At 50.7% G+C, this 14,056-nt stretch overlaps 2 protein-coding genes across 2 annotated transcripts in view; both read left to right on the top strand.

Annotated features, from left to right (window-relative positions):
• The first annotated feature begins 6,029 nt into the window (after positions 1-6,029).
• On the top strand, positions 6,030-7,028 carry LOC136302521 (olfactory receptor 14J1-like). The gene has a single exon (XM_066205992.1). It carries the CDS (start codon positions 6,096-6,098, stop codon positions 7,026-7,028), a length of 933 nt encoding a protein of 310 aa, XP_066062089.1. The 5' UTR covers positions 6,030-6,095.
• A 5,380-nt stretch (positions 7,029-12,408) lies between these two features.
• The window catches only part of LOC136302483 (serine/threonine-protein kinase pim-1-like), a 51,799-nt gene continuing 50,151 nt past the window's right edge, over positions 12,409-14,056 (top strand). Inside the window, exon 1 of the mRNA XM_066205959.1 lies at positions 12,409-12,512. Within this exon, the coding sequence (XP_066062056.1) occupies positions 12,409-12,512 (104 nt within the window). The remainder of the gene's footprint in view (positions 12,513-14,056) is intronic.

Below are 14,056 nucleotides of genomic sequence, written 5' to 3'. Positions count from 1 at the left end.
TAACATTATTTAGCTTAAAAAATATGTCATGCATAATACACAATGAGAAAAAAAAGACACCTATGATCAGAAGAGCATCTGAGCTTTTCAGATGATAAGAAATTCATTGATTTTCTAGTAATCACACCTATTCAAATACTTCCCTTAGGGCTTCCTTAAGAGGACAGGTGACCAGCAGAGTCCAAAGCCAGCCAGAGCTCTCTGTCCTGGCAGCTTTTGTCTGGAAGAACCCTTGCATATAGGGAATTTTTCAGGGGGAGTATCAATTTTGGCCATGGGCACCTGGAAAGACAGATGGTTCTTTTCCATCCCATGGTAACACATAAGGTTCCATGGACATGTGATTCTAAAAGAGTGTTACTTATATACAGTTGCTACATGTGTATTACAATTTACCCATTACTGTACCACCCACCCCAAGTTCCCAAATTCACTCCTTGTTTCTTCTATCCCTGCACTCTTGAGCCAGATGTCTTCTACTTGTCTTACAACCGTCTTTGCAGGGAAAGCAGGCCCTGCATGCCTTGTTCCTGTGCTAAAACATCACAGGCACAGGAAAAGTCTAATTAAGCCTTCTGGTTTCCAGCGCAAGGCTCTGTGTTGCCAGGCAGAGGCAGGCAGGACGCAGAGCTGTCAGCAAAGGAAGGGCTCAGCCAGGTGGGGCAGCCGGGGGATGACGACAGCCTGCAGGGACAGAGGCGCAGGGCACGGACACCGTAGGACAGCGTGGGCTGCACAGGGCACAGGGATGGGCAGCAGCTGCAAGGCCCTGACAGAGCCAACTCCTGCAGCACTTTGGCCATGGCTGCTGGGCCTGGGCCTGAGCCATGAGGAGGAGACAAGTGACCCTTGCAGGCCTGGGGCCTCATTGCCTCCTTGTCCCTGCTCAGCAGCCTGGCAGGGGCCGCCCCATGGTGCTGCCCTTGGCATTGCACATCCCCACATCCCAGTGGCTTGGGAAGAGCCCTGAGCACTGAGGGAATGTGGTGGTTTAGCACGAATGTGAAAGATTTTTTTTTTTTTTTAAGAAGGAATAGTATGGATTCACAGCTTGGTTTACAAATAAGAGTGTTGTACATGTCTCTTGGGACCCAGTCTTGAATCAAAGGTACCAAGTGACTCAGTCATCTTTCTATTTCTGGCTGGCAAGGAGTTAACACCACTTCATAAGTCAGAGGTTCAGGCTAGGCCTCCCCAGAGCCAGGCCCGGCAAGGCCTTGGGAGGGCCACTGCCTGTAGGAGAGCTGCCTGGGCAGGCACTGTCCCCTTTTTCTTCCAGCTCCTCTGATGGCGAGAGGAGGAGCACTGCAGATCAGCAATGCTGGCCCTGTGTCAGGGGCCGCGGTGGCCGGTGGCCGTGCTCTGTGCTTGACTGCCGGAACCTCTTGTCTCACAAAATCACAGAATGTGTAGGCTGGAAGAGACCTTCAAGGTCATTGAGTCCAACCCAGCCCTAACACCTCAACTAGATCATGGCATCAAGTGCCACATCCAGTCTCTTTCTCAACACATCCAGGGATGGTGATGCCACCACCTCCCTGGGCAGACCATTCCACATTTTAATCACTCGTTCAGTGAAAAACTTCTTCCTAATTTCCAACCTGGATTTCCCTTGATGCAGCTTAAGACTGTGTCCTCTCGTTCTGTCAGTTGCTGCCTGGAGAAAGAGACCAACCCCCCCCTGACTACAAACAACTTTCAGGGAGTTGTAGAGAGTGATAAGGTCACTTCTGCCTCTCCTTTTCTCCAGGCTAAACAAGCCCAGCTCCCTCAGTCATTGCTCACAGGAGTTGTGTTCCAAGCCCCTCACCAGCCTTGTTGCCTCCTCTGGATACATTTAAGCATCTCAATGCCCTTCCTAAACTGAGGGCCCAGAACTGGACACAGCACTCAAGGTGAGGCCTCACCAGTGCCGAGTACAGGAGAAGAATCACTTCCCTGCTCCTGCTGGCCACACCATTCCTGATCCAGGCTAGGTGCCATTGGCCTTCTTGGCCACCTGGGCACACTGCTGGCTCCTGTTCAGCTGACTGCTGACTAGAACCCCCAGGTCCCTTTCCACCTGGGCACTGTCCAGCCATGCCGTGCCCAGCCTATAGTGCTGCAGGGGTTAGTGTGGCCAAAATGCAGGACTCAGCACTTGGACTCATTAAACTTCATTTTATTAGACTCTGCCCACCCATCCAACTGTTCCAGGTCTCTCTGCAGAGCCATCCTATCTTCCAAGCGGTCGACACACACTCCCAGATTAGTGTCGTCCAGGAATTTACTAATGAAATATTCGATACCCTCATCAATGGCATCAATACAAACATTGAACAGAGCTGGCCCCAGCACAGACCCCTGAGGAACACCCCTGGTGACTGGCTGCCAGCTGGATGCAGCAGCCTTCCCCACCACTCTCTGGGCCCGGCCATGCAGCCAGTTGTTAACCCAGCAAAGAGTGTTCCTGTTCAAGCCGTGGGCTGCCAGCTTTTCCAGGAGCGTGCTGTGGGAGACAGTGTCTAAGGCCTTGCTGAAGTCCCAACAGACAACATCCACAGCCTTTCCCACATCCACCAGGCGGGTCGCCTGGTCATAAAAGGAGATCAGGTTGCTCAAACATGACTTACCTATCCTAAACCCGTGCTGGCTGATGGAGGAGAGAATTTTGAAAATTCTTCTCTGGAGCTCCAGGGAGCTAATCCAAGTTTGAGTTGCTTTAGATCAGACCAGGGCCAGAGGAGGATCATCCATCGGTGTTCTTGAGCATGATTCTTCTCCATGCTCCCCCTGCTATCACTTTCAGCCTTGAAGATCTGGGAGTCAGCTGGAGAAGGAGAAAAAAAAAAAAAGACTTTAGGCAAAGACATTAACCTTTTTCCTTCCTTCATCGAAGACAGAGTGATTTGAAATGTAAGGAGAGAGTATGAGACAAAAGTTAGCAAAAGAACTGATAAAGACTATTGGAAGAAGTGGATATTTCTGACCAGACTTCTCTGGATGTGAATTACAGAAAAAATAGATTATTATAATGCTGTTTGGGAGAATGCAAGTTCTAGTCAAACAGTTGTATGTACTGATATGAATGAGATTTAATTTAGGATTTTGAATAGAAAATATACCCGGCTCCTGGGAAAAAATAAGGAAGTCTCAGCCTTTGAGACAAAGATGCTTCTAGAAAGGAAGTAAGTTTGAAGTTCCGGCTCCTAGGCATAAAAGGAGGTCTCTATTTCTTTTGAGATAGTGATGATTTTAGAGAAAGAAGAAGAGAATCCTTGCTTTATACTAGAAAAGCATTCTTAAAATTGTACCCCAAACATGCAGAGGCCCATAAGCAGCTTGGGAAACTGTTATATGAGTGGGACTGCACAGAATCTGCAAAAATTCCGTGTGGTTGCAGATTTGTGACCATGAGAACCACCAGACCTTTTCCTGTGGCACGTATCTCCATAAACTCTAGAGAGGCTCCTCTCCCAAGGTGATGCAGGATTGTGTTTAAATAGTTGCAACTGGCTAAAAATCATAGTTTTCTCTCTGTTGAGTGGGAAAGTGAATGGTTTGTGGTAAGTGGAAAGATGTTTGAATGTCTCATTTTTTCTTTTTCTCTTTTCTTAGTGTATGCTAATAAAATCTATCTGTTTTTACTTTTAAGTTGAGCCTGTTTCAGCTTTTTCTCCCAAAATCTTATCTCCCAGCTAGTAAACAAAATTCAGCAAACATAAAACCACCACAGGAAGGGACAGCATCTGCCTTGCCAGGGGCTGGAGCTCAGGCCTTGGCCTTTTGCATTCCTGAAACACATGCAGGTTTGCTCAGCATCAGAGACACCTTTGCCTTGTTTGTCCCCACCTGTCATCAGTGCCTGCGGTGTTCTGCTCTAACTGGAACCTGGGGACACTTTCTCAGGCGTGTCCCTCAATGGGACCCATTTAAAACTTCAAGAAACATTGGCCTTTTTAATCTGACTTTGAGTCCTTGAGAAGTTTTTTGAACTCTCTCTCAGGGACTGAGTCTGATGTAAACAACAGCAAATCCCCAAGAGGCTCATTAACATCCTTGTGCTGTGTCTGTGCTGCTGAGCTGGGCCGGGCTCCTGACACAGAGGCACCTTCTGGCAACCAAGATGAGCTTCAAAAAGGCATTTCTCCATCAAAGTGGCTCCTGTGCACAGCCCAGCAGGGCTGGGGCACTGCTTTCAGCCACCCTGGGCACAGCACACAGGCACAGAGAGCTTCAATCACTCAGGGCTGGGAAGATGCTGAGGACTGACTGGGCGAGAATCATTTCCAGCCCTTGACACTGGAAGCCTCTGGCTGCAGGACAATGCAGCTGCAGCTCCTGCAATGATCTCCTAAAGCAGGAACATCCCATTATGGATTCTGTAAGTACAACTCAGACTATCTCTGCTGTAAGCATGTGGACATGCTCAGGGCTTCTGCTCACTCCAGGAATATTTCCAGGACAATAATTTTTATAAAGATAAAATTTACTCAGTCATTGTTTTCAGTTTCTTACTCCTGGTGAACGGGGGGGATAAATAATAAACAACTTCATGTTTAAAAGTCCCTAAGGCATCTGAACTATACCTCCAGTGCTATTCATGGGTTCCCAAAAGTGCTTTCATCCACTCCTTTGCCCATGGACAGCACCAGCATCACCTTCACTGGAGCCATCAGGCTTAGTCTGACCTGTCCTTTCTCCAAGCTCCAAACAGAACCTGCCCCCAGCTAGTGCCCTGCAAACAGGCAGGTTTCTGTAGGGCCAAGGAGAGTGCACAGAGATTTGGGGTCTGTGAGTGCTGGCAGGGAGAGATCAGGAACAGGGAAATACCTCCAGGAGAAAAATCTCCAGGAAGCAGGGAGAAGATCAGGCAATGAGAGATAACAAAACCCAGAAATGCTGTGGCAGGGAGAGATCTCCAGAGGATCCTTTCCAGTGCAGCCCCTCCCTCGGAACAAGCCCCCTCCCTCTTGTCCCCCAGCCAAGCCTCTGCCCTCAGGGCTGGGGGTCCAAGGCATGAAGCCCCTCCTGTGCAGGCAGAGCTGCAGCAGAGCCGTGGGGCAGCTCTGCAGCCCCGGCCCAGTTCCCTCTGCAGAGCACAGGGCTGGGAGCAGCTGCCTGGCACTGGGGGGCTCTGGGAGGGGGCACAGCTGGCTCAGGGTGACCCTGTCCCCAGTGCCCGGCTGTGGGCAATGCTGTCAGTGCAGCCAGGGAAGGAGCTCCATCTCATTTAATCCAGTGCCATCATTAGGACACTTGAAAGTCTCCCTGAGATTTCCTTCCAAGCTTCCAGCTTCCCTCCACAATGCAAACGTGCCCTGTAGCATCTTTGTGTTATCTGAAAGCCCCACGGGGAGACACACAAGTTCTGTGATGGAGAAAATGCTGTTGGGTTGGTGGAATGAGTCCCGTGTGTCCTTGGGTACAAATGTGGGGCTGAGCCCTTGAGAAGAGGATGGACATTGGGTGGACTGTGGTGGATCCATCAGCTCTCAGCAGTGTCAGGATGGTTTTTAAAGGAAACTTGGGAGGGTGATCATCCTGTGTAGGGGACAGGTGAAAGCCCAGAGAATCCTGGAACAGGACAGGGTGACAGACCTCCTCCCCTCATTCTCCATGCACCACCTTGCCTCAGAGAACTTGCTCTGTTCTCTCTGAGCGCAGCAGCAGAAATGCTGAGAGTTTCTGACATCAAAAATAGTCAAGTGGAGATGAAGAAAAGCTGTTGAAAAAACTCTAGAACATTTAAACAGACTTTACCATTCCTGGTCACTGGCAGTGGGAGTACAAGCTGACAGAGACTTCTGTATTAACAGGGTTTCAAAGTGGAACACGAGGACAGGTTCCCTGTCCCCGTCTCACGTCTGCACGGCAAGGCTGAATTATAAAAACCCTGCATGTAATTGCCCTGAACCTGAAGACCCACTCAGCCAGCACCAACCAGGGCTCCCCAGTTGGAGTTTAAGGAAAATCTGCTAGAAAATCAAAAGGCTGTCAGTGTGATACAGAAGAATGGTCTGTGGGAAAAGGCTTTGATTTTACTGAAAGAACTTTCTCCTAACCTGTCACTGATCTTTTCTCCTTGAACAGGCCCCCATGGCCAGACACAGCAAATGTCCAACAGCAGCTCCATCAGCCACTTCCTCCTGCTGGCATTGGCAGACACGCGGCAGCTGCAGCTCCTGCACTTCTGCCTCTTCCTGGGCATCTCCCTGGCTGCCCTCCTGGGCAACGGCCTCGTCATCAGCGCCGTAGCCTGCGGCCACCACCTGCACAGCCCCATGTTCTTCTTCCTGCTCAACCTGGCCCTCACCAACCTGGGCTCCATCCTCACCACTGTCCCCAAAGCCATGCACAATTCCCTCTGGGACACCAGGACCATCTCCTATGAAGGATGTTCTGCACAGCTCTTTCTGTTTCTGTTTTTCATTTCAGTAGAGGTTACCCTCCTGACCATCATGTGCTACGACCGCTACGTGTCCATCTGCAAACCCCTGCACTACGGGACCCTCCTGGGCAGCAGAGCTTGTGCCCACATGGCAGCAGCTGCCTGGGCCAGTGCCTTTCTCAATGCTCTGCTGCACACGGCCAATACATTTTCCCTGCCCCTGTGCCATGGCAATGCCCTGGGCCAGTTCTTCTGTGAAATCCCACACATCCTAAAGCTCTCCTGCTCACACTCCAAACTCAGGGACCATGGGCTCATTGTGCTAAGTGCTTCTCTATATTTTGGCTGTTTTGTGTTCATGGTTTTCTCCTATGTGCAGATCTTCAGGGCTGTGCTGAGGATCTTCTCTGAGCAGGGACGGCACAAAGCCTTTTCCACCTGCCTCCCCCACCTGGCCGTGCTGTCCCTGTTCTTCAGCACTGGCACATTTGCCTACCTGAAGCCTCCCTCCATCTCCTCCCCATCCCTGGATCTGGCCCTGTTAATTCTGTACTCGGTGGTGCCTCCAGCCCTGAACCTCGTCATCTACAGCCTGAGGAACCAGGAGCTCAAGGCTGCAGTGTGGAAACTGATGACTAGGCAAGTTCAGAAACATTAATCTGCTGCCCAGTTCTTGCAAATCATTTGTAATAAAGGTCATCTTTGATAGATCTTGTTGCTTTGCTTGCAGTTTTTTTTTTTTTTTTATTTCCTATGATTAATTTTCAATTATGTTCACAAAGCAAGGCCATTGTTTGTGCCCTGACTTGTTTTGTTTCACTCCATATTTTCTGTGGTCAAAAGACTGTGTCAATGAGGAGCTGTGCACTCAGTGGCTTTAAACGAACTAAAGGATCTCCCAGAAATTTTTCACTGGAGATCCCTTGTTTTGTTCCCTTCCTTTGCAGCTGCAGCAGCAATGTCTGTGTGCAGGGCTGGGGACAGATCAGTGATGGCACAGCAGCTCTGGCCTGCTGGCCACACCATTCCTGATCCAGGCCAGGAGCCATTGGCCTTCTTGGCCACCTGGCCACACTGCTGACTCATGTCCAGCCTGCTGTCCAGCAGTCCCCTCAGGTCCGTTTCTGCCTGGCCACTGTCCAGCCACTCTGTCCCCAGCCTGTAGCACTGCAGGGGTTGTTGTGGCCAAAGTGCAGGACCTGGCCCTTGGTCTTGTTAAACCTTCCATTGCTGGATTTGGGCCCTGGATCCAGCCTTTCCAGGGCCCTGTGCAGAGCCCTCCTACCCTGCAGCAGATCCACACTCACACCCAGCTTGGTGTCAGCTGCAAATTTGCTGATGGTGGACTCAATCCCCTCATCCAGACCATCAATGCAAATATTGAAATCCACGCTGGCTGGGTCTGATCCCTCGGCCATCCTGTGGGTGCCGTGTGATGGCACTCAAGGTGATCTGTTCCATAACCTTGCTGGGCACCAAGGTCAGGCTGACAGGCCTGGAGTTCCCCAGATCCTCCTTCCAGCCCTTCTTGGGGATGGGCTCACATTGGCACCTCCAGTCCTCTGGGACCTCCCTGGGGAGCCAGGACTGATGAGAAATGATGGAGAGCAGCTTGGGGAGCTCATCCCCCAGCTCCCTCATCCCCCTAGGAGGGGTCCCATCTGGTCCCAGGGACACCTGTGAGCATCTGAGTGGCTCAGCAGGTCAGCAGCTGCTTCCTCCTGGATTACAGGGGGGCTGTTCTGCTCCCTGTGCCCATCTACCAGCTCAGGAGAACACTTGTCCTGAGGACAATCTGTCTTAATTGTTGGAAACTGAGGCAAAGAAGGGGTTAAATACCTCAGCCTTTTCCTTATCTTTAGTTGCTATATTCCCCCCACCATATCTAATAAAGAATGGCTGTTGTCCTGACCTCTCCTTTTCTCCTTTTGCCATTAATGTATTTATAAGAACATTTTTATTGTCTATCACCGAAGTGGCCTGGTTAAGCTCAAACTGAGCTTTCACCTCTCTAATTTTTATTGTGCATGACCTAACAACATCTTTAAACATTTCCTGAGTGTCCTGCTCATCTGTCCAAAGGAGATGCACTGTCTTTTTCTCCCATGAGTTCCTGCAAAGGCCCCATGCACAGCCAGGCCAGTCATTTTCCTTGCTAGCTCATATTTTGGCACAGAGGGACACGCTGTTCCTGCTCCTTCCAGATTTCTTTCTTGAAGTGTGTCCATCCTTCTTGGAATCCTTTGTTTTTAAGGGCTGTTTCTCTTAAAAATATCAGTACCTGATTTGGCACTCCCCAAATCTGCATCCTGATTAGACTGAAGACTGCTCTCTGTCAGGCCAGTGTACAAGTTTTTTTGATGCCCCTCCTTCTTTCACAGACTATTTAAAACTCAATAATTTCATGGTCACTTTGCCCCAAAATGCCTCTTACCATCATTTATCTCTCACCAGCCCTTTTCTGTTTTTGAACAGCAAGAGACAGAGCTTTCCTTGGCAGTGGGAAGAGAAGGAAACCTCCCCAAAGCTTGAAAGGTTCAGTGTGGAGGTGATCAAAAAGAAAAGTCCCTCTAGGGCAGAATTTTGGTGCAGGAGGTGTCCCAGTGTGAGGCTGGGCCATGGCCTGGCTCTGTGTGCCAGGAGCCGGCAGCGCTGGGTGCAGGGAGCCCAGGGAGGGCACAGAAATGCTGGGCTGAGAAATGCTGGGGGGACAGCGAGATGGGCGTGTGCAGCTGGCCAGGGCAGAGCAGCAGCACGCACAGTGGGGACAGCCTGCAGGACACATGGCCAAGGGCCGGGCAGGGCTGGCAGGGCCACAGGCACCCAGGCCTTTGTCCCCTGGGCTCTGCCAGCGCCTCTGGAGGCCCCACAGAAGGAACTTTCCTTTCAGGGGCTGCACTTTGCTCCTGCCTGGCCCCTCCCTGAGGAGGCTGGCAGGCCTTGCAGCTTAGTGCCATTTGTCCTTGCTGCCCCTCCCATCCCACTGCCCCACAACCAGCCCCGAGCCACCCGGGAGGGACAGGCCCTGCTGTGCCAGGCCTGGGCTCAGGGCTTGGCCTTTCTGCTCCCTCCAACCAGCCAAGGTCTTGCTCAGCATTGCAGTTCCCTGCTCACAGCCTGCGGCTCCCTGCAATCCTGGCCTCAAGGATCTGCTCTCAGCAGTCCCTGGGGAGCCTTTGGCACTCCCTGCCCTCAGTGGGGCCCAGGGATGATCCAAGGGACTTGGAGTTTTGCTTCTGCCTTTTTGAGCAGCTTCTTCAACACTCTCTCCATGCCTAAGCGTCCTGGACTCAGCCCCAAATCCAGTGTGGGGCTCATGAAAATACAGAATACCTTCACGAGCTCTTTCTCTCTCTTCAGTTGTCTTCAAGTCTCCAGGGCTTTTGCAGCTGCTTGGAGTCAGTTTGGAGTACTGTTGAGGGAGATTTCAAAGTGCATCTCATGATTTTGTTGGTTTTGGTTTTTTTTTTTTTTTTTTAAATCAAGGGCACATTTTAATATTTCAGTTCATTCAAGAAGTGACAGAAGCATTCTCCAAGTGATCTTAATTTGAATGTCTCCTTAGGAGGTCTGGGCATGGTGAAGATTGAGCCCCTTGCATGCTGACCTTGTTTGGGCAACCTGCTCCTCACCCCAACCTCACCATATCTAACCTCACTCACCAAGGACTGACATCACAAAACATAAAAAAATTATGTTTTTTAAAAAATAAAATGTAATTATTTTTAAAATATGATTATATTTTCCAGATTCATAATGTTATTACTGTTCTTTACATATCTAATTTTATATTTATATTGAAAAAGGTATACATTTTTAGCAACTAAAAACAATATTGGTCATTTGTTCTAAGTAACACAATTCCCTTCATTAATTCATTGACCTCTATTGGCTATTGATTTGTCCCTTCTTATGCTAATTAGTCCTGTTTTTAGTCCTTTTGTAATCGTATTCATCATTTTCTCAGAGAGGGTAAAAGGGGCTACTTTGGGGTCCACGGAGACGTTTCTGGGGCACATTTGGGGATGTTTTGGAGCTGGGGAAGGAATTTCTAGAGAACTTAAGGGTCTGGAGGACACTTGGGGGAGCCGCGTGGGCCCTTGGCGGGGCAGTAAAGGATTCTGTCGGATAATTCGGGGTCCGGGCGGGCACTTGGGGGGCCCTGAAGGGACTCTCTAGGGCGCGGGGGATGATGGGAGTTGTAGGCGCGGGTAGAACACAGTGTAACCGGGCCGCGGAGCATCACGGGAGTTCGAGGCGCAGCTCCAATGGCTGTCGGTGGGGCGCGGGGCATGACGGGAGATGGAGCCACGGCTGGAATAGGGCTCTGGGTGCGCCGCGGAGCATTCCAGGAGCTGTAGTCCCGGAAGTGGCCCGAACGCGGCGTTTGGGGTCCGGGAAGGCGCTTGGGGAACACTTTTGTGTCCGAACCGTGACTTGAGGTCCTCGGGGGGAACGTGTACGGTTCAGGAGCACTTGGGGGGAACTTGGGGAGCTGTAACCGGCCTCTTGAGGCCACGGGACATGGCAGGATTTTTAGGCGCAGAACCGTTTTATGAGGGGCTCCAAGGCCAGGGGGGATGATTGGAGATGAATTCCCTGAATTCGCTCCAACAGGAATCTGTGCGGTTGGAGCATTCAGGGGATCTAGGGATGCTTTGGGGGGGAGGGGGGGGGTGCTAAATGGCTGCTGAGGGAACAGTTAGGGATCCTGGAGCGTCTGGGGGACAATTGTTCACTTCAACGTGTTTCTTTGCTCGTGAAACAAACATATTGTATTTAAAACTTAATATTCCATGGGCGTAGGTTCCATAGGCATAGATCTCAATAGGTCTAAGTTCAAAAGCAAATGTTCCATGTAACAGAATTATGTTCTCTACTGTTAAAAGCAAAATTAACCAATACAAACAAAAAAGAGTGTTAACAATTGATGAGAAAGGAGCAGAAAAGGTTGTTTGCCACTGTAAACTTTCACTCTGAGTCTACATTTCAAATAACAAAGGTGACCCATCTGAAGGAGGATTTCTCCTCAGGAGAAATGTCTTTCTAGAAGTTTTCTTTGTTGCAAGGAGCTGCCTCTGTGGCAGGAGCCCAGCCCAGCTCAGCAGCACAGACACAGCACAAGGACTTTAACGACTCTCCCGTGGATTTGGTGTTTACATTCAACTCTGTCCCTGAGAGAGTGTTCAAAAAATTTCTCAAGAACTCAGTTAAATTGAAACACTGAAGTTTCTTGAAGTTTCAATGGGACCCACAGAGAGACCAAATGGAGAAAGTGTCGCCAGGTTCCATCGCTGCAGGCACTGATGACAGGTGGGGGACAAACAAGGCAAAGGTGTCTCTGATGCTGAGCAAACCTGCATGTGTTTCAGGAATGCAAAGGGCCAAGGCCCAAGCCCATCCTGCCTGTCCTCACTCACCTGGGACCTGCTTTGCTCAGAGAGCTGCCTGCACTCAGGCAAAAAGGGGTTTTCTATTTTTGAAGCAACGTAAAACTTGTAATTTTCCCCACTGAAAACAGACACACTCCTCAAGTGTGTGACAGTCCAAGGGGCCACCAAAACCACTCCAGCCCTGCCCTGGGCCGGCTGTGAGGGTGGATCAGCATCCCAACCTGCTCTGGGCCACTGCAAGGGGCTGTGGCCATGGACACACTGGGACAAACTGGGGACAATGGCAACAGTGTGGGGAAGACTGGGGAATACTGGGGCGTGCTATGGAAGATACTGGGGGGAATTGGAAGGGAATGGGAGTGAACTCAGGTGTATTGGGAGGGACTGGGCTGTACTGGTGATGAAATGGGCTGTAAAGGGGGGGACTGAAGGGGCACTGGGGTACAACTGGGCTGTACTGGGGATGAACTGGGCTGTACTGGGAGGGACTAGAGGGGTTGAATTGGCTGTTCCCGCCTCCGCAAACTCCCATTTGCCGAGGCTCCTGCCCGCCACCACCAGCACCCAATCAGTGCCAGGAAACCGGGGCCTCGGGGCGGTGCCTGGTGCCGGTGCCACGTTTCGGTTTTGCATTCAACTCCCGTCATGCACCGCGGCCCAATTGAGCCCTATTGCACCCCGGACTACACTGCCCGTCATGCACCGCGCTCCAGAGAACCCCGCCCCCGTATCCCCCCTCCCCCCCATGTGTACCCTACCTTTCCCTCAGACCCTCCAAGATCCCTAAGTGCCCCCTCAGTATTTATTTGGAACCCCCCAAAATCGTCCCCGACTCCCCTGAATGCTCCCAACCCCAGAGATGCCCGTTAGAGCCACTTCTGGGAATTCATCTCCGATCATCCCCCGTGCTCTCAGAGCTCTGCCGAACACAGTCTCGCGCCGAAAATTCCTGCTGTGCCCCGTGTCCTAAAGCTCCCGGTTCGAGCTCCCCAAGTTCCCCCCAATTCCTCCCGAACCGCACACGTTTCCCCCGAGGGCCTCAAGTCGCAACTCGGACGCAGAAGTGTCCGCCAAGCACCTTCCCGGACCCGCCACAGCTCGGCTTTATGCACTCCCGGGACTACAGCTCCCAGCATGCTCCGCGGCGCACACAGAGCTCTATTCCAGCCGTGACTCCATCTCCCGTCATGCCCCGCGCCCTACCGACAGCCATTGGAGCTGCGCCTCGAACTCCCGTGATGCTCCGCGGCCCGGTTACACCGTGTTCTACCCGCGCCTACAACTCCCATCATCCCCCGCGCCCCAGAGAGTCCCCTCAGGGCCCCCCAAGTGCCCGCCCGGACCCCGAAGGGCCCCAGATTCCCCTCCGTGACCTCCAAGTGCCCACCCGGCTCCCCCAGATGTCCTTCAGACCCCCAAATTTTCTTCAGATTCCATCCCCAGGTTTAGAACTGCCCCAAATGTGCCCCAGAAATGTCTCCGTGGACCCCAAAGTGGCCCCTTTTACCCTGTCTGAGAAAACGATAAAGAAGATGACAAAAGGAGTAACAATAGGACTAATTAGCATAAATAGGGAGGAATCAATAGCCAGATGTTGTCAATGAATTAATGAAGGGAATTGTGTTACTTAGAACCAATGACCAATAATTTTTTGGGTTGCTAAAAATGTATCGATTTTTTAAAATACATGTAAAACTTAGGTTAAAACATATATAATAATATTTTATATATTTATAAATATTATTATAATTTCCTTATAATTTTTTTAAAAAAGAAAAATTCATAATTTACAAAAATTATTTCAGATGTCAGTTTTTGGTGGATGATTTCAGACACGGTGAGGTTGGGGCGAGGAGCAGGTTGTCCAAACAGGGTCAGCCTGCAAGGGGCTCATTCTCCATGCCCAGACCTCCTAAGGAGACACTCAGCATTAAGATCACTTGGGGAATGTTTCTTTCACCTCTTCAATGGACGGAAAAATAAAAAAAAAATGCAGCCTTGATTAGAAAAAGCAAATCAGGAGGTGCACTTTGAAATCTTCCTCCATAAGAGAACTCCAAACTGGCTCCAAGCAGCTGCACAAGCCCTGGAGACGAAGACAAGTGAAGGAAGAAAAGGAGGTCGTGACTGCTTTCTGGATTTGAATCAGCCCCATGCTGGATTTGGGGCTGAGTCCAGAAGGTCCAGGCAATGAGAGAAGGGTGAAGATACTGCTCAAGGAGGCAGAAGCAAAACTCCAAGTCCCTTGGAGCATCCCTGGGCCCCACTGAGGGCAGGGAGTGCCAAAGGCTCC

Source organism: Chamaea fasciata, unplaced genomic scaffold, assembly GCF_029207755.1.
Source record: "Chamaea fasciata isolate MVZ Bird 193981 ecotype frontalis unplaced genomic scaffold, bChaFas1.0.hap1 SCAF_29, whole genome shotgun sequence".
Lineage (NCBI taxonomy): Eukaryota > Metazoa > Chordata > Aves > Passeriformes > Sylviidae > Chamaea > Chamaea fasciata.
Note: the sequence above shows the minus strand (reverse complement) of the source record. Positions and strands in the feature narration are given on the sequence as shown.